Source organism: Oncorhynchus clarkii, chromosome 21 (assembly GCF_045791955.1).
Source record: "Oncorhynchus clarkii lewisi isolate Uvic-CL-2024 chromosome 21, UVic_Ocla_1.0, whole genome shotgun sequence".
Classification (NCBI taxonomy): Eukaryota; Metazoa; Chordata; class Actinopteri; order Salmoniformes; family Salmonidae; genus Oncorhynchus; species Oncorhynchus clarkii.
This window is the reverse complement of record NC_092167.1, coordinates 40,723,350-40,747,801: the sequence shown is the minus strand read 5'-3', so window position 1 is coordinate 40,747,801 and position 24,452 is coordinate 40,723,350. Positions and strand designations below refer to the sequence as shown.

At 40.5% G+C, this 24,452-nt stretch overlaps 1 protein-coding gene across 4 annotated transcripts; it reads right to left on the bottom strand.

Annotated features, from left to right (window-relative positions):
- Nucleotides 1-9,664: 9,664 nt before the first annotated feature.
- Nucleotides 9,665-23,788, bottom strand: LOC139379025 (receptor-type tyrosine-protein phosphatase H). 4 transcript variants are annotated; one of them, XM_071121745.1, is made up of 13 exons: nucleotides 23,659-23,788; nucleotides 22,187-22,282; nucleotides 22,006-22,068; nucleotides 21,102-21,190; nucleotides 20,201-20,810; nucleotides 19,740-19,997; nucleotides 19,254-19,511; nucleotides 18,876-19,002; nucleotides 11,930-12,078; nucleotides 11,282-11,542; nucleotides 10,725-10,994; nucleotides 10,439-10,536; nucleotides 9,665-10,028 (listed from the first exon to the last, which is right to left on the bottom strand). In XM_071121745.1, exons 3-13 carry the CDS (start codon nucleotides 22,034-22,036, stop codon nucleotides 9,936-9,938), a joined length of 2,244 nt encoding a protein of 747 aa, XP_070977846.1. In that variant the 5' UTR covers nucleotides 22,037-22,068; nucleotides 22,187-22,282; nucleotides 23,659-23,788; the 3' UTR covers nucleotides 9,665-9,935. The 4 variants fall into 4 exon arrangements, with proteins under 4 accessions (XP_070977846.1, XP_070977847.1, XP_070977849.1 ...); XM_071121746.1 differs by having other exon boundaries at nucleotides 23,378-23,677; XM_071121748.1 differs by having other exon boundaries at nucleotides 9,907-10,028; nucleotides 19,254-19,469.
- Nucleotides 23,789-24,452: the final 664 nt, after the last annotated feature.

Below are 24,452 nucleotides of genomic sequence, written 5' to 3'. Positions count from 1 at the left end.
CCAAGGACGTGAGGACTTGCGGTCCCTGCGTTAAAAGGGCAAGATCACCTACAGAACTAAGCCAACCTCAGTGTGAGCTCTGGTTGAACGACAAGAACCTAACGAAATTAGAATCGAATTTCAATGTGAAGATGACGATCAACACGCCCGAAATGATGAATTTCGACTATACCAGCCAGAATATAGCGTGAGCTTAAAGTATGGCAACTTGGTATGAACTTTGAACTCTTATTCACTAAAGAAGTGATACCTTCTAGCCGATTGATTTAGCCGCAGCAACTGTAAACGTGGGCTAGGAAAGGCCGGACAACGTATCCAGTCTAACACACAACAACGATACTATAATGTATCCAGTTTACCACCAGAGACATTCTTCAGAGGACAAGGAAGATCTCTGTTGAGCAACACGGCCTTCCATCTACGACCAACCTATTGAAGCCGCAGCTCAGAGTAAATATTCCTTGCATTTTTTTTCTCCAAATGGGTAGTTATTTAGAATGCGTAAGATTCTCTATTTACGATAGCATAACTTCTCCCTCTGTTACTCAGTCTTCCCGCTCTTTCATTCAAAACCCAAAACCCTTTCTTTGTGTAACCAGCCATCATATCTGTTCCGTCCGCTAGGGACGTTTTCCTTTATGACATAATTTGTAATCAATGTATGATACATTCTCTGTATATGTAATTCTGTGTGATTATTTAGTAAATAAATAATTAAACCACATTTTGTATTGCTGATTCAACATGTTAGCCAGGGTTTGTGATGAGACTGAAGAAGGTGACGATTAATAATTGACTGCTACTGATGTAAAAGACTACCAGGTCTTTAAGAGTTTATTCGGAAGATAACAGCTCTATAAACATTATTTTGTGGTGCCCCGACTTTCAAGTTATTTACGTTTACATGATTAGTTTAATAAGGTAATATTAATTACAGAGAAATTATTTTATAGAATACCATGTCATATCACTTAATCCGGCATAGCCAAAGACACGACAATGGTTAGCTATTATGTGACAATTAGGTCAAAAACTCTATTTTATTTTTTGGTGTAGATGGTCAAGGAAGTTGCACAGAACTTCCTCAACATCCCCTCCCAAATTGATGTGGAACCTTCAAAAATACATGGAGCAACTGTGAAAAGAAATGGCTGAGGATATACTAAAAATGTCTGGTATGTAATGACATTTAATTCAAAGTAAATGTAAATTCTTTATTTTTATGTGCTTGTGTGGGACAGCCTATGATTTCAGAGTTCAACAAAGCCAACAACTGCTTCATGTGTGCCACTGATAAATACCCTGGATGTAGCCCAAAGACTGACTGGGTTAGTAACTTTATTTATCATGTTTATAATCTTTTGACAACAGTGACTGGGTTAGACAATTTATGATATAACACAATGGATGGCTAATTCGTCATTCGTCATACTGCATTGATATTTGATATTATTTATAACGTATTACGCTTTGTTTTGTTTTGATTGAATGTTTTGAATGCCAACGGTGGTTCCATGTGCTGTGCCTAGAAAGGAAGACAAAAGAGTTCAACAGAGTAAAGAACACAAACTGGAAGTCCAGTCTTTGTTGTTGAAAATGTATGCTATACCCCATCCACACTGAAGAGGCTCTGACATGTACATCAACCAGGGTTAAAGAGAAAGTTAACACTGTGAAATGTTTCATACCTATTTGAAGTTAAGTGTCTGTTGACATGTTGGAAAAGATTAAAGGTCTACAATTTCTGTTTCATTTGTCAATATTACAATTTTATTCATTGATTTACTGGCCACCATTACTGTGGTTACATGTTCAGTATATGTATTGACCAGTCTACCTCACCAGCTCACTCTCCATCCCTGCTTTGGATAATTAATAGCATGACTCTCGTACTTTGCCCTTTTCCTTTATGGTTGATATTAACGACGAAAGGAGATATTATGTGTCTCTCTCCTATTGTGTACCACTGTTAAATACCGTGGGAAAGAAACCAAAAAACAGGGGAAATAAGTACTTACAACTACCAATTATTTTAGATAAATATTAAAGAAAAGGGTAAACAGAACACTGGACTGAACCCCTTAATTGTCAAACTAATATTAATGTACAACAATATAGAAGATACATGACAAGAGGTTATGCAATATGGGTGTATATCCTCTGCATGCTTCTGAGGTGTGTAATTGACATGACCAAGGAGCTACTGCAAATTTGAAACTAATTTGAAACTAATGTAAGTGGACATTAGGTCACATGACCAATGAGCTATTGAAATTTTACATTTTGAAAAATGTATGTAAAACCATGTGAGATGAAAATGGAGGTGGGTGTGACCAGTGAAATTCATGTAACACCATGTGAGATGAAAATGGACAAACTAAAGGGTGTGCAATGTGTATGCCCACTGAGTGGACATTCTGAACCTGGTTTGAAGTCATTAGGTGACATGACCAAGGAGCTATTGAAATGTTTTTTTTTATTTTTTAAATTAATGTAAAACCATTTCAGATGAAAATGGACAAACTAAAGGGTGTGCAATGTGTAGGCCCACTGAGTGGACATTTGGAAACTTGTTTGAAGTCACTAGGTCACATGACCAAGGAGCTATTGAAATTCTAAATGTAGAAATATTCATGTAAAACCATGTGAGATGGAAATGGACAAACTAAAGGGTGTGCAATATGTGTCTATGCCATCGGGTTAGCTACAACCTGTTTTGAAAGTGTCAGGAGTAATGGTTAAAAAGCTATTGAAATTTGAAATGTTTGATTTGTCACGATGTTGATGGTCCCTAACTGCTGTTGGTGGATGTAAGGAAAACTACAGGCAAATATCCAACCTAAAACTGTCTTTACCTTGGTGCATATAAATGTGTCCATTTGGGGGTCTGATTGTGTTTTTGATTGGCTTAATGTGTAACAGGGTTATATTGGTGATTCCCCTTGCCACTTTATTGTTAAGCCAATGGGTTTTTGGTTTGAGTTTGTCTTGCCTTCACCTACTCAACATGGCATCTTATTGGCTGGTTTGCGTAGCTTGCTTACGAGGGGGGATGTTCCAGTTAGAATCGTTCCAGTGAACAAGCACCAAACCAGCGGTAAGTTGTTGGTTGCAAAGCACTGTACATCAAAAGTGATTTTTATACTCTCAAGTGATGATGTAAACGTACAATTTATATCAAATTGTTTGTAAATGTTATTCGAACATCACACATAAGATTCAGCGGTTTTTGGAGAATATTTGTTGTGCATTTTGTTGTAGAGAATTCCCGCCAGTATTAGCTAGCAACTTACTGTGTCTGGTGGGGGGGTTCATATATTTTGTACAGTGCGTGAGTGCAGAGTTGGATGGTGAGACGTGCATTGCATGACGTGCAATTTTGTGTCGTTCTTATCAGAATAAAGCTACATGACTGGTGCTACATGTTGGAGTTCCGTGTCGATGACTGATTGTACACAACGCAAGACGAGTACTGTTACAAATGCACCACCGCTAATGACCTGTGGAGCTTCTCAAAGTAATGTTTTCTTCAGCTCAAACAGCAAGCAAACAAAGTCAATTTTTACATCCATTGAAAATTACAACAGTTCCTTAATGTATTAGAAAAACTGTCCAGCTATTTCCTTTTCCAAAACAACTCAGCGTGAAATGGAAAAATGTAATGCCCTGATCCGGTGGAAACATCATAAAATAGGCCTACCTGATTACTTTTTATCAGTGCTTGATTTGGACTGAAATTGGTTCCGGTCCTCATTTTGGGTGCTGCTACTGTTTATATGTAGGTGCAGGAGCTCTACAATACTTTTTAGCTTATAAGAGGAACAGCTCAAGCAGTAGAAAGTCTGAGGTGAGGGTACTCAGCTCCGGTGAGCTCCTGCCAAAGTCAAGCACTGCTTCTTATCCCTTGTGCAAATTGCAATGTTTTTATTTTTTGGCTCTATGCAGGCTATTTTTACATATTTGGCCAAGTAACTTTTTAGGTTTATCATTTTAATTTAGATTTGGATAACATTTTGATTAAACACATTGCAATGATTTTGAGATATGAAGACGTTATTATAAATTAAATTAAACTGTTTAATGAAAATGTGCATATAAAAACCATAACTGGCAAGCAGATTGGTAGAAATTGTCAAATAAATTGTCATTCCACATGAGAAAGTTGGCCGACTCCACGCGTAGCCTACCACCGGCAACTTCTGGAGAGTAACATCAGAATCTGTGAAAGCCAGCATGAGAACAGTTAAGGTTTTTTCTTCTTTTTATCTATACAGTGCCTTGCGAAAGTATTCGGCCCCCTTGAACTTTGCAACCTTTTGCCACATTTCAGGCTTCAAACATAAAGATATAAAACTATTTTTTTGTGAAGCATCAATAACAAGTGGGACACAATCATGAAGTGGAACGACATTTATTGGATATTTCAAACTTTTTTAACAAATCAAAAACTGAAAAATTGGGCGTGCAAAATTATTCAGCCCCCTTAAGTTAATACTTTGTAGCGCCACCTTTTGCTGCGATTACAGCTGTAAGTCGCTTGGGGTATGTCTCTATCAGTTTTGCACATCGAGAGACTGAAATGTTTTCCCATTCCTCCTTGCAAAACAGCTCGAGCTCAGTGAGGTTGGATGGAGAGCATTTGTGAACAGCAGTTTTCAGTTCTTTCCACAGATTCTCGATTGGATTCAGGTCTGGACTTTGACTTGGCCATTCTAACACCTGGATATGTTTATTTTTGAACCATTCCATTGTAGATTTTGCTTTATGTTTTGGATCATTGTCTTGTTGGAAGACAAATCTCCGTCCCAGTCTCAGGTCTTTTGCAGACTCCATCAGGTTTTCTTCCAGAATGGTCCTATATTTGGCTCCATCCATCTTCCCATCAATTTTAACCATCTTCCCTGTCCCTGCTGAAGAAAAGCAGGCCCAAACCATGATGCTGCCACCACCATGTTTGACAGTGGGGATGGTGTGTTCAGCTGTGTTGCTTTTACGCCAAACATAACATTTTGCATTGTTGCCAAAAAGTTCAATTTTGGTTTCATCTGACCAGAGCACCTTCTTCCACATGTTTGGTGTGCCTCCCAGGTGGCTTGTGGCAAACTTTAAACAACACTTTTTATGGATATCTTTAAGAAATGGCTTTCTTCTTGCCACTCTTCCATAAAGGCCAGATTTGTGCAATATACGACTGATTGTTGTCCTATGGACAGAGTCTCCCACCTCAGCTGTAGATCTCTGCAGCTCATCCAGAGTGATCATGGGCCTCTTGGCTGCATCTCTGATCAGTCTTCTCCTTGTATGAGCTGAAAGTTTAGAGGGACGGCCAGGTCTTGGTAGATTTGCAGTGGTCTGATACTCCTTCCATTTAAATATTATCGCTTGCACAGTGCTCCTTGGGATGTTTAAAGCTTGGGAAATCTTTTTGTATCCAAATCCGGCTTTAAACTTCTTCACAACAGTATCTCGGACCTGCCTGGTGTGTTCCTTGTTCTTCATGATGCTCTCTGCGCTTTTAACGGACCTCTGAGACTATCACAGTGCAGGTGCATTTATACGGAGACTTGATTACACACAGGTGGATTTTATTTATCATCATTAGTCATTTAGGTCAACATTGGATCATTCAGAGATCCTCAATGAACTTCTGGAGAGAGTTTGCTGCACTGAAAGTAAAGGGGCTGAATAATTTTGCACGCCCAATTTTTCAGTTTTTGATTTGTTAAAAAAGTTTGAAATATCCAATAAATGTCGTTCCACTTCATGATTGTGTCCCACTTGTTGTTGATTCTTCACAAAAAAATACAGTTTTATATCTTTATGTTTGAAGCCTGAAATGTGGCACAAGGTCGCAAAGTTCAAGGGGGCCGAATACTTTCGCAAGGCACTGTATCTCGTGGCGCACTCTCGATGCATTTGTCTTATTTCATCAAACCGTAAGCTTTAAGCATCAGACAAGCTCAATGAATAAAGTTGATTTTATTCAAACACATAGGGTGTGTCTATATACGGAAAAATACTAGTTTAAAAATGTTAAATAAATTGGTCGAAAGAACTTTCGGTTCAACAATATTTTTTTTTAGTCAGGGACAGCCATAGACTCATGTATATGTCCTTTCGCTTATCTTTATCCAACCATTTATTGACAGTTTATAGTGGTGATGGTCACGGTGCATACCAAGGTCACATTACATGTAGTTCTGTCCTTGAGCTGTTCTTGTCTAATGATGTTCTGTATTATGTTTTGTGTGGACCCCAGGAAGAGTAGCTGCTGCTTTTGCAACATCTAATGGGCGATCCTAATAAAATAGCAAATTTCATGAGACAATTCAGTATATTACAAGTGTGCCAATACAGAAACATCTCTATATAATGTGATACTAATTTCTAGAGTTTCAATGCATGAGCACACTCCCCTCCCCCTCAAGATAACTACCAATAGTATTGCAATATCTACAAGGGTGGGAGTTGAGTATGTTTTAGTTACTTCAATGAAAAGTTCTAAAAGGTTGGGGATGATTTAAACGGGTCCCATAAGTGGACATATACCGGAGGTTTTTGGTACCATGTGTTTGGCATTAGGCCTCACACATCTAGGGTCCGTAGGCCTCACAGTCCACATTAAACAGACCCGCCCCGTTGACTTTTCCACATTTTGTTACGTTACAGCCTTATTCTAAAAATGTATTTAAAAAAAATGTTTACTCAATCTACACACACACATAATGACAAAGCAAAATAAAAAATGGAAATATCACATTTACGTAAGTATTCAGACCCTTTACTCAGTACTTTGTTGAAGCACTTTTGACAATGATTACAGCCTTGAGGCTTCTTGGGTATGACAATACAAGCTTGGCACACCTGTAGTTTCTCCCATTCTTCTCTGCAGATCTTCTCAAGCTCTGTCAGGTTGGATCGGGAGCGTCGCTGCACAGCTATTTTCAGGTCTCTCCAGAGATGTTAGATCGGGTTCAAGTCCGGGCTCTCGCTGGGCCACTCAAGGACATTCAGAGACTTGTCCCAAAGCCACTCCTGCGTTGTCTTGGCTGTGTACTTAGGGTCGTTGTATCTATACAGGTACAGGTACAGGTACAAATGTATCTATATCCACAGTAAAACAAGTCCTATATCAACATAACCTGAAAGGCCGCTCAGCAAGGAAGAAGCCACTGCTTCAAAACCACCATAAAAAAGCCAGACTACGGTTTGCAACTGCACATGGGGGCAAAGTTCGTACTTTTTGGAGAAATGTCCTCTGGTCCTATGAAACAAAAATAGAACTGTTTGGCCATAATGACCATCGTTATGTTTGGAGGGGGATGCTTGCAAGCCGAAGAACACCATCCCAACCGTGAAGCACGGGGGGAGGCAGCATCATGTTGTGGGGGTGCTTTGCTGCAGGAGGGACTGGTGCATTTCACAAAATAGATGGCTTCATGAGGGAGGAAAATTATATGGAAATATTGAAGCAACATCTCAAGACATCAGTCAGGAAGTTAAAGCTTGGTTGCAAATGGGTCTTCCAAATGGACAATGACCCCAAGCATACTTCCAAAGTTGTGGCAAAATGGCTTATGGACAACAAAGTCAAGGTATTGGAGTAGCCATCACAAAGCCCTGACCTCAATCATATAGAAAATATGTGGGCAGAACTGAAAAAGCATATGCAAGCAAGGAGGCCGACAAACACGAGCTCTGTCAGGAGGAATGGGACAAAATTCACCCAACTTATAGTGAGAAGGCTACCCAAAACGTTTGACCCAAGTTAAACAATTTAAAGGCAATGCTACCAAATGCTAATTGAGTGTATGTAAACTTCTGACCAACTGGGAATTAGATGAAAGAAATAAAAGCTGAAATAAATAATTCTCTCTACTATTATTCTGACATTTCACATTTTTAAAATAAAGTGGTGATCCTACCTGATTTAAGACAAGGAATCTTTACTAGGATTAAATGTCAGGAATTGTGAAAAACTGAGTTTAAATGTATTTGGCTAAGGTGTATGTAAACTTCCGACTTCAATTGTATATTGACAATGTACTTTGACATTGAGTCAATAGATCATAATAGCCAACTAACTCAGCCGAGATAGATTGATTGCATTGTACATTGCCTTCAGAATGAGTTCACAACCCTTGAATTCTTCCACATTTTGTTGTGTTACAAGGTGGGATTACATTTTTTTTTTATCAACTAAGTGGAAGGAAATTTGTTTAAAAAAACTATTGAACAAATAAAACACACATATATATATATATAATGTATTGATTCCTTCGGGAAGTATTCATACACCTTGACTTATTACACATTTTGCTAGAGCTTGAATTCAAAATGGATTAAATAGAATTTCTCACCCATTTTTATTTTTATGAATTACAGAAATATCTCATTAACAAAAGTATTCACAACCCCTGAGTCAATACATGTTAGAATTACTTTGGCATCGATTACAGCTGTGAGTCTTTCTGGGTAAGTCTCTAAGAGCTTTGCACACCTGGATTGTACAATATTTACACATTATTCATTTGAAAATTCTTCAAACTCTGTCATGTTGGTTGTCGATCATTGTTAAACGGCAATTTTAGATTATTATAGATTGTTTAGCCGATTTAAATCAAAACTGGAACATTCAATGTCATCTTGGTAAGCAACGTTGGTGTATATTTAGCCTTGTGTTTTGGAGTATTGTGCTGATGAAAGGTGAATTTGTCTCCCTGTCTCTGTTGGAAAGCAGACTGAACCAGACAGCACAACCTGTGACACAGTGTGAAGGATTACCTGTCCCTTGCCCTCTTCTCCTTTGCTATCCTCCCAACTTTTTTTTGTGTCCTCTCCTATTCTCGTCCTCTATGAAATGGGACAGACACAGATATGTGCACCAGTGTTTAGTACCTTTTGAACAACCCTGTTCAACAAATTAGGTTATGCAAAAACAATTTTTGAAAGCCTTATCTTCTTTGACATATGTATTTGCCAAAAGTGTCTACTATCTAGACTATCTGACTGGACCCTATGCTTAGCCGTTCCAACCTCTTCCTTCTTACAGCCGACTCCCAATCACGGCCTGATGTGATACAGCCTCTTCTCTGCTGTTATGTTTGTGTACCACGTTTATCACATTTCTTCACGTTTCTTTACGGTTTTAGACTATTCCCATCAGCGCGCATTATGTCAAATACTCTGGAGGTTGCCTTGTCTCTCAAACAGGAGATAGGTGTCAGCAAGCCACAGGCCAGCTTATTCTGAAGGTTCTACCTCACACTATAGCCGTTTTACTATAGCTGTCCATTACAATAGATACAAAGCTATATTAATAGACAGCTATAGTAATTAACAACTACAACAACTACCTATAGGAAGGACATCAATGGATCTGAGTGGATACAATTAAATTTTCAACATTGAGCAACCATACAAAAGTAATCCACTGCCCCGCCTAACATGGCCAACCAATTAAATAAAAAATACATGTAAAAAACTATTGTCACATGCTTGCTGGGGGTCCAACATCCAGCAAAGATGTTGAATTGAATAACCAACTTCCAACACATATTCGTCCTTAACATCAGGTGCCTTCTTGATCGAGATGCAAAAACCTAGTTAACGAAAACACTAGTAAGAAAAAAAAGATATATATACTGTATATAATGCACACCAAGACAGTCAGCTTTTTATTTAGTAATTTGGTCAGAGAAAATACCTTACTAAAATGCATTTGTAAAACATACATCACATCCTGAAAACAAGCAAAACAAGGATAGACAAGAAATTCAAAACACATACATTCTTGGCACACATCCAACTTTTCATTTATCTATTGTTAGAATTTTTTATTATCAAAATACAATTCATCTTAATCTTGACTAAGAAATGATATTGAATAGATTGTGATTGTGTGTGGTGTGTGGTGTGTGTGTGTGTGTGTGTAATTATGCCCCTCGCCACTCCAGTTCCCAGAACACCTTATCAACCAAAGTTTCATTTTCCATCTTGCTGAACCACTTGCGGAAATGGCTAATCAACTGTAACAAAAAAAGTACAGACATAAAAATACAGAACAAAAACTTGTTTTGTATTCAGCGTGTAAGACAATATATTCCTTTTGATTTATTCAGTATGTGATGGAGGAAAACATCTGACTGTACTTCTGTACGTATTTTTCTCTATATTCTCACTAACTACTGTTGCTCATTGCAGCTTTTTACAAAAATATTTTTCTTGCAATTATCCTGCTATGTGGTTGTTTTACCAATTCATTGTATGTGGCTCTGGATAGGAGCAGCTGCTAAAAATGACTACACTATACATGTCATGTGATTGGAGGATGTGGTGATCAATGTAATGTAATTGGAAGATGTGGTGATGAATGTAACGTGATTGGAGGATCTGGTGATGAATGTACTGTGATTGGAGGATGTTGTGATGACCTCACATTTTGCAGGACCTCTGTCCGTGTGCCGCTATCCTCACAGATGGAAGGTTCGCTGGAGGAACACGCCAGAGTCATAGTTCGAACTCTCACCGTAGCACCTGGCAGAGAGAGGGGGGAAGAGAAGGGAAAGAGAGAGCGAGCGAGAGATCCATGTGAGTTAAGATGTAATGTAAGGGAGTGATGAAGAAAGGTCACCCACAACAAACATTGTCACCGATCATTATTAGATATGTAAGCAAGATATTTCAACAACATGTAAATACGTCTGATGTGGTGAGTAATTTACTTGTGGTCTGTGATGTTTGGACGGGCTGGCTTTCCTGGGTTCCCGCCTTCACTCGTACTTCGAAGGTGTAATTGGTCCCAGCATGCAACTCATGAAATGTATAGTTGGTTGCGTGTGTCTCGTACGTCTGCGTATCATTCCAGAATTCAGTTATGTATTTCACCAGGTACATTATTTGTACACCTTGGGATGCCACGGGGGCTTTCCATGACAGGGTGACATGACTCTTATTGAAGAAATTGATTTGGGCTGATTGCGGTGGGAGAGGAACTAAGGGAAGGAGACAGGGAAGAACGATAGAGAGAGGAGTGACTTAAAAGTAGAAGGGAAAATCATACATTTCAAAGTGCAAAACCTCTCAAAGGTCAAAAGCTTTTGAAATTCACATCAGCTGTTGCCCTTTGACACTGTACTGTACATTGTAAGAATAATATTGACTAGATGTCAACAATAAAAAGTCTAAATGTCTTTCTTGTATTCTTATACTACTGCTATGTATCAATATTGATGGAATGTGTTCATCTATTCAAAGAGAGAAAGATTAACTAGTAACTCACGAGTGAAATTTGCAGTGGAAATTGGGTAACTCTTGAGATACCCATTCAGAGTGGTGACTGTCACTAAATATTCAGCTCCTGCCTTTAGCTTGGTGAATGAGAGTTGACTGTTAGTTGTATTCTCTGTTTCCACTTCCTTGTTAGAAGCGTTTAGCTTGAGCTGAACACTGAATGTCTCGTAGTTTCCCTGAGGAGGTGTCCAGGACACTCTGATGGTGTCCTCAGTAATGTCCAGCAGTAAGTTTGTAACTTCACCTGGAGCTATGGGGGAGAAAGGGAAAGAGGGAGAGAAGGATGAATGTGAGACAACAGAAAGATATAAAAGTGACAAATTGAGAATAATAATGGTAGTGTGAAATGATTAGGCTATTGCTATAATAATATTCAGTTATTATACACCATTCACAAAAATACTATCCACCTTACCAATCAACCACCAAATAAATCCACTACCCAATCAACCACCCCTCTCAATGAACTAATGCCTCATTATCGTCACTCCGGCGAGAAGTTTCCCCCAGGTACGGGTCTAGGATCAGCTTCGCCTCCCCAACCTTAACCATTAGTGGGGGAAATGCTAAACTGACCCCCGATCAGTGTGTCCAGGGGTAATTTCACCTTACACCATTATCATCTGTCCATACTCACTGGTGCGGCCAATCGCTTTGCTGGGTTCTCCCTCAACCGATCCGTCGGGCACCAGTGCCACAACGCTCAGCCAGATCTTGGCACCTGGCGACTGGTTCCCCACCGTCAGAGTCGTGTATGTCAGTTCCAGCCTGAATATGTCAACCGTTCTATACTCAAAATAAACAATGGCCTTGTGTCAATCCTGTTCACATGCGTCCTTGTCATACACTGTAGTTCAGAGTCTGTTCTCTGTTCCATAAAGCAGGGTAATGGAGTGTGTTCTATACATTACATTTCTATGTGAATTTGCATGCCATTTGTACATGCATGTTCTGACTGTTCCCATGATGCAACAGTTGGGTCTGTTTATTTATGAAAGAATTAGCAGTAGAAAGTCAAATGGCAAAGCTGGGACCCGAGAGACTGAACAACAGCTTGTGTCTCAAGGCCATCATACTGTTAAACAGCCATAACTAAATCAGAGAGGCTGCTGCCTACATACAGACTTAAATCACTAGCCACTTTAATAAATGGATCACTAGTCACTTTAATGTTTACATACAGTGCCTTGCGAAAGTATTCGGCCCCCTTGAACTTTGCGACCTTTTGCCACATTTCAGGCTTCAAACATAAAGATATAAAACTGTATTTTTTTGTGAAGAATCAACAACAAGTGGGACACAATCATGAAGTGGAACGACATTTATTGGATATTTCAAACTTTTTTAACAAATCAAAAACTGAAAAATTGGGCGTGCAAAATTATTCAGCCCCCTTAAGTGAATACTTTGTAGCGCCACCTTTTGCTGCGATTACAGCTGTAAGTTGCTTGGGGTATGTCTCTATCAGTTTTGCACATCGAGAGACTGACATTTTTTCCCATTCCTCCTTGCAAAACAGCTCGAGCTCAGTGAGGTTGGATGGAGAGCATTTGTGAACAGCAGTTTTCAGTTCTTTCCACAGATTCTCGATTGGATTCAGGTCTGGACTTTGACTTAGCCATTCTAACACCTGGATATGTTTATTTTTGAACCATTCCATTGTAGATTTTGCTTTATGTTTTGGATCATTGTCTTGTTGGAAGACAAACCTCCGTCCCAGTCTCAGGTCTTTTGCAGACTCCATCAGGTTTTCTTCCAGAATGATCCTGTATTTGGCTCCATCCATCTTCCCATCAATTTTAACCATCTTCCCTGTCCCTGCTGAAGAAAAGCAGGCCCAAACAATGATGCTGCCACCACCATGTTTGACAGTGGGGATGGTGTGTTCAGCTGTGTTGCTTTCACGCCAAACATAACGTTTTGCATTGTTGCCAAAAAGTTCAATTTTGGTTTCATCTGACCAGAGCACCTTCTTCCACATGTTTGGTGTGTCTCCCAGGTGGCTTGTGGCAAACTTTAAACGACACTTTTTATGGATATCTTTAAGAAATGGCTTTCTTCTTGCCACTCTTCCATAAAGGCCAGATTTGTGCAATATACGACTGATTGTTGTCCTATGGACAGAGTCTCCCACCTCAGCTGTAGATCTCTGCAGTTCATCCAGAGTGATAATGGGCCTCTTGGCTGCATCTCTGATCAGTCTTCTCCTTGTATGAGCTGAAAGTTTAGAGGGACGGCCAGATCTTGGTAGATTTGCAGTGGTCTGATACTCCTTCCATTTCAATATTATCGCTTGCACAGTGCTCCTTGGGATGTTTAAAGCTTGGGAAATCTTTTTGTATCCAAATCCGGCTTTAAACTTCTTCACAACAGTATCTCGGACCTGCCTGGTGTGTTCCTTGTTCTTCATGATGCTCTCTGCGCTTTTAACGGACCTCTGAGACTATCACAGTGCAGGTGCATTTATACGGAGACTTGATTACACACAGGTGGATTGAATTTATCATCATTAGTCATTTAGGTCAACATTGGATCATTCAGAGATCCTCACTGAACTTCTGGAGAGAGTTTGCTGCACTGAAAGTAAAGGGGCTGAATAATTTTGCACGCCCAATTTTTCAGTTTTTGATTTGTTAAAAAAGTTTGAAATATCCAATAAATGTCGTTCCACTTCATGATTGTGTCCCACTTGTTGTTGATTCTTCACAAAAAAATACAGTTTTATATCTTTATGTTTGAAGCCTGAAATGTGGCAAAAGGTCGCAAAGTTCAAGGGGGCCAAATACTTTCGCAAGGCACTGTATCTTGCATTACTCATCTAATATATATATATATAGATTTACACACACTGTATTTTATACCATCTATTGCATCTTGCCTATGCCGCTCTGTCATTGCTCATCAATTTATTTCTGTACTCAGCAAAAAATGAAAGGTCCTTTTTTCCAAGACCCTGTCTTTCAAAGATAATTCGTAAAAATCCAAATAACTTCACAGATCTTCATTGTAAAGGGTTTAAACTCTGTTTCCCATGCTTGTTCAATGAATCATAAACTATTAATGAACTTCTTGACGCTACCCATCCCGTTAGCGGGATAATTTTCTGAATAGCATAGCGCGACAGTCAAATAATATTACAAAAAAATATTCATATTCATGAAATCACAAGTGCAATATTGCAAAACACAGCTGAGCCTTTTGTTAATCCACCTGTCGTCTCAGATTTTGAAATTATGCTTTACAGCAAAAGCAATCCAAGCGTTTGTGTAAGTTTATCGATAGCATAACATAACATTATGTACACTAAGCATTAAGTATCTAGGTCACGAAAATCAGAAAAGCAATCAAATTAATCGTTTACCTTTGATGATCTTCAGATGTTTTCACTCACGAGACTCCCAGTTACACAACAAATGTTCCTTTTGTTCCATAAAGATTATTTTTATACCCAAAATAGTCGCGTTATGTTCAGAAATCCAGAGGAAAGAGCGGTCACGACAACGCAGACGTATATTCCAAAAAATATGCATAATGTCCACAGAAACATGTCAAACGTTTTTTATAATCAATCCTCAGGTTGTTTTTAAAATATATATTCGATAATATATCAACCGGGTGTGTAGGTTTTTCAATAACAGCGGGAGAAACAATGGCCGCTTTACTCTGTAGCGCACTCTGAGAGCCCCCACCTATCCACTTACGCAATGTGATCTTTCACGCTCATTTTTCAAAATAAAAGCCTGAAACTATGTCTAGACTGTTGACACCTTAGGGAAGCCACAGAAAAAGGAATCTGGTTGATTCCCTTTAAATGGAGGATAGGCATGCATAGGAACAGAGAGGTTTCAAAATAAGAGACACTTCCTGATTGGATTTTCCTCAGGTTTTCACCTGCAATATCAGTTCTGTTATACTCACAGACAATATTTTTTACAGTTTTGGAAACTTTAGAGTGTTTTCTATCCTAATCTGACAATATATGCATATTCTAGTTCCTGGGGCTGAGAAAAAGGCAGTTTCAAATGGGTACGTATTTTAGCCAAAAATAAAAATACTGCCCCCTACACGCATTAATGAACATGCACCTGGGGAACGGTCGTTAAGACACTAACAGCTTACAGACGGTAGGCAATTAAGGTCACAGTTATGAAAACTTAGGACACTAAAGAGGCCTTTCTACTGACTCTGAAAAACACCAAAAGAAAGATGTCCAGGGTCCCTGCTTATCTGTGTGAATGTGCCTTAGGCATACTGCAAGGAGGCATGAGGACTGGAGATGTGGCCAGGGCAATACATTTCAATATCCGTACTGTAAGACAGAGCTATAGGGAGACAGGATGGACAGCTGACCGTCCTCGCAGTAGCAGATCACGTGTAACAACACCTGCACAGGATCGGTACATCCGAACATCACACCTGCGGGACAGGTACAGGATGGCAACAACAACTGCCAGAGTTACATCAAGAACGCACTATCCCTCCATCAGTGCTCAGACTGTCCGCAATAGGCTGAGAGAAGCTGGACTCAGGTCTTGTAGGCCGGTTGTTAGGCAGGTCCTCACCAGACATCACCGGCAACAACATTGCCTATGGGCACAAACCCACCGTCACTGGACCAGACAGAACTGGCAAAATGTGCTCTTCACTGACAAGTTGCGGTTTTGTCTCACCAGGGGTGATGGGTCAGATTCGCGTTTATCGTCGAAGGAATGAGCGTTACACCGAGGCCTGTACTCTGGAGCGGGATTGATTTGGAGGTGGCGGGTCCATTATGGTCTGGGGCGATGTGTCACAGCATCATTGGACTGAGCTTGTTGTGCGCGTTAACGTGCTCAATGGACTGAGCTTGTTGCTGTGCGTTACAGGGAAGACTTCCTCCTCCCTCATGTGTTACCCTTCCTGCAGGCTCATCCTGACATGACACTCCAGTATGACAATGCCATCAGCCATACTGCTCGTTCTGTGCGTGATTTCCTGCATGACAGGAATGTCAGTGTTCTGCCAAGGCCAGCGAAGAGCCCCAGATCTCAATCCCATTGAGCACGTCTGGGACCTGTTGGATCGGAGGGTGAGGGCTGGGGCCATTCCCCCCAGAAATGTCCGGGAACTTGCAGGTGCCTTGGTGGAAGAGTGGGGTAACATCTCACAGCAAGAACTGGCAAATCTGTTACTTTTGATTTTGACCCCCCCTTCTTCAGGGACACATTATTCCATTTCTGTTAGTCACATTGTAGAAAAGGCCCATAAAGTTGGTGGAATAATCATTTAATTCATGGCCACTTGCTCAGCTGGGCTAGGGGCGCTTTAATTAGGTCAGGTGGAAATGTCCAACAGATCTCAACTCCATAAAAGGAGGAAACCGCCATGGCCTGATCTCGCTGCTTTCTCTTTCTTAACTCCATCTGATCCAGAAGTTATGTGCATCCATGAATCCACACTACCCAGTAAATACACCACTTTATGGTTAAAGGAATTCCTGCCTCAGTCTCACCCATTCCTCTGTCACCTGACCAGTGACCACCTGTTTACCTTCACCGTCAGTCATCCTACCTGTCCAGCTACTCAGATTCCACTAATCTTTCTGTGGAACTTGTTTAGTTTGTCTCAGTTGTTGAATCTTATGTTCATACAAATATTTACATGTGAAGTTTGCTGAAAATAAAACGCAGTCGACATTTCTTGTTTTGCTGAGTTTATGTACGTATAATTATTCTATTCCTTTACTTAGAGTTGTGTGTATTAGGTAGTTGTTGTGGAATTTTTAGATGACATGTTATTTATTGGTGCACTGTCGGAACTAGAAGCACTAGAAGCATTTTGCTACACGCAATAACATCTGCTAACCATGTGCATGTGACCAAACATTTTATTTGCCGTTTGTTTTGAGCTACGACTTGTTAACGTTCTATAGCGGCCAAAAATACTGGATACAGTTTCTATAGTCTCCTCATTCATTCATTTTATTTAGTTAGCCAGGATACTGCACCCAGTAACAATTGCCACTGTTTTCAAGGGAGTACTGACTTCCAGCCTATATACTTGATAACATGTCTATAGTAAACAACATACCGTAATTTCCGGACTATAAGCCGCTACTTTATTCCCACACTTTGAACCTCGCGGTTTATACAATGACGCGGCTAATTTGTGGATTTTTCCCGCTTTCACAAGATTCATGCCGCCAAAAAAACTGAGTACCGTCACATAATGTGACGTAAATCGAGCGCGCTTAAACTTCCCATCATTCTGATTACGGTAGTAATTTTGTCACCCTCATCATGGCAAAGACACTGAGAAATGCATATGATGCAGCTTTCAAGTTGAAGGCGATAAATCTGGCTGTTGGAAAAGGAAATAGAGCTGCTGCACGGGAGCTTGGCCTTAATGAGTCGATGATAAGACGTTGGAAACAGCAGCGTGAGGAACTGACTCAGTGCAAAAAGACAACAAAAGCATTCAGAGGGAAGAAAAGCAGATGGCCCAAAGTATTTGCAGCCACTCAACATCAGTGTAAATCGTGCATTTAAGGTGGCGCTCTTTGTTCAGTGGGAGGCTTGGATGACAAGTGGGGAGAAATCATTCACTAAAACGGGCCGCAGGCGAAGAGCATCTTATGGTCAAGTCTGCCAGTGGATCCTGACAGCGTGGAGCATTGTCAAAAAATCCACTATCATCAATGTGTTTCGAAAGGCTGGACTGCTGCGTGTTGAAGGGGCAGCATGAGCTCTGCGGGGTATTTGCCTCCGGATGAAAGTGACGAGAGCAACAATGAAAACGATCCAACATCGGATGAAGCTATTCAACTCCGACACCGAAGGAGATGGCTTCAGTGGTTTCAGTGAACAGGAGGAGGAAGATAGTGACCAATGACTTTCTTGGTAGGCTACTGTTTTAATTTTTGTTACAAGCCGTGTTTCGTTAAAGCCTATTTATTTTTGTTACAAGCCGTGTTTCGTTTAAAGGCTGTGTAAAGTTCATTTGTTTCAATGTACCAGTAGGCACCTGTGGTTTATAGACATGTGCAGCTTATTTATGTACAAAATACATATTTTTTAATAATTCAGTGGGTGCGGTTTATATTCAGGTGCGCTTAACAGTCCAGCAATTACGGTACTTGGTAACGTTCTATAGTAGCACACATACTTGTTAACGTTCTATAGTAGCACACATACTTGGTAACTTTCTATAGCAGCCTACATACTTGGTAACTTTCTATAGCAGCCTACATACTTGGTAACTTTCTATAGCAGCCTACATACTAGATAACGTTTCTATAGCAGCCTACATACTTGGTAACGTTTCTATAGCAGCCTATATACTTGATAACATTTCTATAGCAGCCAAAATACTTGATAACGTTTCTATAGCATTCTACATACTTGATAACGTTTCTATAGCAGCCTACATACTTGATAACGTTTCTATAGCAGCCTACATACTTGATAACGTTTCTATAGCAGCCTACATACTTGATGTTTCTATAGCAGCCTACATACTTGATAACGTTTCTATAGCAGCCTACATACTTGATAACGTTTCTATAGCAGCCTACATACTTGATGTTTCTATAGCAGCCAACATACCCGTTGTTTCCTTCTCTCCAGGCGTACGCTCTGTACCCAGAGGTGTTACCTGTCGGCGGTTCCCATTGGAATCGGACACTGTCATTAGTAAGAGCCGTCGGCTTTAAGTTTGACACCATTCCTGGTTCTGAAGGGGAAAGGAGAGATCAGTGTGTGTGAGCTGCACTGAACATTTTTATTTTATTCTTAACTGCAAATATAAATGTATAAAACTGAACTTTTCAAATCAAATTACATTAACTTTCTCAATGGAATGAAATTCAAATGGAATTTGAAACAGAAAGTCTTATTATTTACAGTTTCCCCTATGGAAACTTTCCTCTAGGAAAACAAGTTAAACATTTGCATAGGAAAAACAACAACAGTGCTCTGACTCACTGGTGTAGGAGGGGATATGCAGCCGATCTCCCTCGATGGACTTGTCCTCCACCTCGGCATTGACCTCAAACGTGTAGAGCCCTCCTGGTATCAGGCCTTTGACCAGGGCGCTCTCTGTGCGTGTGGTCATTTTCAGGTCGGGTTCACCCCTCACCTGAATGTTGTACAAGTCATGGTTGCCCTCAGGAGCGAACCAGGTCAGGAAGATGCTTGTTTCTGAGACATTGGCGACATTGAGTTTTTGGATCACGCCAGGCTCTGAGAGAGAATTCATGATCAGTAGTTAGCATAATCGTCATCATTGATATCGATGTCTTCATATTGTTACAGTAATATCATAATAAATATCTACCGGTACACAAATATATCTGTCTAGGATCTCTACAACTACTAGTATTAGAAGTAGTGGAACAGTAGCAACAACAGCAGCTGTAGTGGCCCTATTCAACATTAACATTTGCTACTAGTGGTATTCCCCATATTCACTGGTGTAGAAGGAGACGTTCTGTGGGTTGAGGTCTCTTCCACACTTAATGGGGAACACCTGGACTCTGTACTGGGTTCCGGCGGTGAGGTTAGAAAGGTCATAGGTCTGGTTCAGACTGCTGTGGTTTAGGGTCAGGTTGTAGTCAGTGGACTTGACCTCCATCCTGTATCCGCTGATGTCACCAGGCCCACGGGTCCAGCTCAGAGTCGCGCTGTGTAGTGTCTTGTTGGTCATGGTGGCATTACCGTAGAAACGGTCTACATACACAGGTGAGATGCGGTTGTTGATTGGGGTGAGGGGTAAAGAGAAAGAGGGGGAAAGGGGTGCAAGTCAAAGAAAACACATCAATATGTGTATCAGTAAGTTATGCACACCAAACATCAACATCTCAGTCCACTTCAAGGGAACATCACAGTAAATTAGAAACATTTTTTTTTTTTTTTTTAAACCACCCCCCTACCTTCATAGCAGATATAAGGAAGAAGCTCTGAGCAGATTTTATCGAACCAAAGTCCAAAACTGAGCATGGCTATGCAAGGCTCCTCAATGTACACGTCTGTCTCAGTTTCATTCGTCCCATTGTTCCCACTAGTCATATTGGTGCCATTGATGCCACCAGTAACTCCAGTAAAGAACGTTGATCCCGTCATGGCAGACGTCATCTTTGTCACGGCTGGTGTCTTCGTTGACGATGCAGTCATGTTTACCTTTCCTGTGAAAAGGTAATCTGTAGAGTTACCGAAGTCAGTACCATGGTAGCTACTATTAACAGTAGTTACCGGGGGAACACTGGTAGAGTTGCTGTTATTGGTGCAGCAACACCCACAGTAATTGGGGCGGATGGAATAGTAGTTGTTAAAGATGTTCACAGGATTCTTGGGCTTGGAGAGTATGGGGCGACCGGGGTACCAGTTCTGGAAGGCGAGGGGGTTTCCGTTGGACCAGCGGGACCAGGGGAAGGAGCCGTTGTTCATGGTTTTGCGGAGGCCGATCCAGTAAGAAGAGGTCAGGTTCTGGGCAAGTTGCTGGATGTTTTCAGGGGTCAGGCTCACCATCTCCTTGTAGCACACCTAATAGGACAAGGATAATATCAGGTATATTGGGTCAGTACTGGTCCTAGAGGGCCACAATGTGTGCCAGCTTCTGTTCCAGTCCAGCAATAATATTTGATAACATCATCATCTAATCATTGTCCTCAATCGAGTCACTGGTTTAACCAGGCGTTTTAAAGCTAGGTTGCGGTTGACAAAAGCCTGCACACATTGGACACTGCTGTTTTACATTGCGTACAAGAAGTCTGTGTGTCCAGGAAAAGTGTCCCATGGGGACAATAAAGATGTTTCCATATTTTAGTGTTCTACCTGGCAGTGTAGCCTGGCCTGTTCCCAAGTGGAGGAGTTGGACTGGAAGAAGTACTGTCTCTCAGCTACACAACACACCACCAACACAGCTGGAAGGAGGGAACGAGGAAGACATCTGAATATGATTTTGAGTTAACATTCATATACAGCTTAGAGTCATTTTCAGTTTCAGTATGATAATCAATGATCCTATTCAGCAAACTTTATAATGCAAGGCTAAAAGTCATGTTAAAATTTGACTGATTGATTTTTAGCACCTGTGTATCATTCAGGGCCATACTCATAATGCATATCATGATTATAAGTGCTGATATAGGATTAATTTAGCCTTTTACATCATATTGATTATAATTACATGGACACGGGGGACCTGATCCTAGATCAGGGGCCATTTCAAGTGTCTCAGTGTAGGAGTGCTGATCTAGGATCAGGTTCCCCCTGCCCATGTAATCATGTTCATTGTGATATAGAAGGCAAAACTGTTCCAAAATCAGCACTATTGATTCAAAAGGTAAGTAAACTGACACCACTGTTATTCCATGTCTACAACTGGGTGCCATTAGATTTGTTTGATGGGATGTCTTTGCATGAGTTTGCATATGAGGGAATGCTAGTCCAGGAAGTTTGGGATATATTTTTTCCAAACAGAATATCCATTGTAAATGTCCCTTGAACATTTTTTATTAAAAAGAATGAAACAATTCTCACTCTTGCGCCTTTCTTTCTGGTTTAATAACCTGCCAAATACAATATCTGCTTTCCATGTTAGTTTTGCTTTCCTTGTTGGTAGAACTTACTTAATGATTGTTTGTTTTTTTAGACCCTAAAAAGGTTCACCTTTCTGTAGACCTTTAATCAACACATGAAAAACAATACATTTGTGAAACGCAAGACTTGAGCTCACCCCATAATATCAGGTGTTGAATCCTGCCCATCCTTCGACTGGAACGATTCAGACTTCTTTGTTCTGGTCACCGTTTTAGATATTCACACGGGAATACATTTAAATCAGACAAACAGCTGTTGAAATCCACTAAATGTATCCAAGATGAACTGAAGAGGTTAATCAATATCCCAAAACTTACCAAAAGGAGTGAGAACAAACCAACTGCGGACGCAGCATTTGATCTTTACACCTGTGTAGGCAACGTCTCGCTCTCATTTGAATATGGACACACGGACTGCATTCAGAATGAGAGGATGAGAGAGAAGACTCACAGGGAGTGTCATTGGAGTATTCAGAGTATTATTGGAAAACACATTGACGTGAACAAGTTGAGTCCCCCTAACATGTCAAATTATATTTGATTCCTAGAGCATTTAATATCCCATGCTTATTTGTATGACTTATTCAAAACTGTCCATGAATGGCTGCAAAAATACATAGCCTCATATAATTAATTTACAAAGACAAGTTGTCACATCAGATTTCAAATATGTGATAACACTGGCAACATTGGGAAGTGGAACTATAAAATAAGTGTGGGGAATAACAGTAGTGTTCTTGATGACAAGCACAGGAATGACCCTATATTGTTGCTCATTGTTAAGAATGACAATTGTTCCACTGATCAGACTAAATATAGCAAATATCCCAAAGACAAGATGACAAATCTGCCCCTACACACTAAATTATGTTTCTATTTATTACCACCCTCTAGATTAAAATGTACACTTTTGGGTTCATAACCTGTTTGACTAAATTATTTTTCATAGTTCCAAATCAGGTCACTGTACCAAACGTCCCTGCTAAAACATACTCTGGGTCTGTCACAGCCTAAATGCCAATCACCAAAATCACTTTTGCTAGTGTGGATTAAATATGCTGTCAAAAGGCTGCATTCTGCAATAGGGGCGGGAGTAACGGCAACCTAATTTTGTTGACAACATTGTACATACGTTTTTTTTAGTTTTAAACTCAGTGATAAAGGTTCTATCGCCATTCATTTCCACTCTAATCTTGAGGGTTGTTTCTTTAAAACATGCATCCAATCCCCTTGATCCTTAACATAACTTCACCAATAATATGCTTCAATGTTCCGCATTTCACCGTTGTAGCAAGACAGGATAGAGGTTCGCTCGTGATGTTCAATTGCAGTCGCAGATGCTCCGATTTCAAAACGATTTGGAGCACAGTTGAAAAGTTAATGCACTGACTATAATGGACTAATTAGAAGAATAAAAGCAGTACTTTTCAATGCGCGTTAGATAAGGTGTGCAGTGATTAGTGTTTCACGGCCTGAGAGTTGGCAAAAATGTAAAACAGAAACATAGACCTATTTTTGAAATCCTGGCCAATTTTTTCCCCCGCATTCTGTAGGCTACTGCGCATTTTCCATATTTGCGGGTTTGGGTCCAGTGCGGGCTTCAGATTTTCACTTTATCGCATAGTGTGTCGGGTGGTTGCGGATGGATCTTTAGCTACTGCAGGTGGGTGCGGGTGAACAAACAGCTCACCCGCGAATTACTAGTGCTCAGCCCATTTCTGTACTACTTGTACACCCATGACTCCAACACCATTTAAGTTTGCTGACGATACTATAGTGGTGGGCCTTACCGCAGACGTAACAGCCTACAGGGAGGTGGTCAAGAGTCCTGGCAGAGAGGTGCGAGGAAAACAGCCTCGGTCTCAATGACAGTAAAACCAAGGAGTTGATGGACTACAGGAAACGGGGTGAAGGGGCGACGGGGCTGCAGTGGAGAGGTTCAAAGGCTTCAAGTTCCTTGGTGTGCACGTCACAGATGACCGGGTATGGTCCAGTCACACCACCACCGCGGTGTTGAAGGTAACAGCGCCCCTAAAACCTCAGGCGACTGAAGAAATTAAGCATGGGCTCTCGGGTTCTCAAGAAGTCCAACAGCATACAATTTAACATTATTCCACTGCGTGACCAAGACACTACCCACTTTATATTTGTAAATACTAATAGTCCATTATTACTATGAATACTACCTCTTCTATGACTTGTTATTTATAACTTGACTGTTTTTGTCGTCATTAACTGATAATGTCCTGAACTGCTGAGGGAGCTCCCGCAAGTATTTCACAGCACCTTTTATACCTGCAGTAATCTGTATGTGAAGTATAAAATGTGATTTGGAGCGAAAACCACTAATTGAGTTCTTGCCACAGGAGGCTGCTGAGGGGAGGATGGCTCATAATAAAGGCAATGGTATCAAACACATAGAAACCATGTTTGCCATTTTCGATACCATTCCAGAGATTCCATTCCAGTCATTACTATGAGCCCGTCCTCCTCAATTAAAAGGTGCCACGGCCGCCTGTGGTTCTTGCATAACCCACAGTTGTACCACAAAGGTTCTTTTGAAATCAACGACCGCTCGATTACA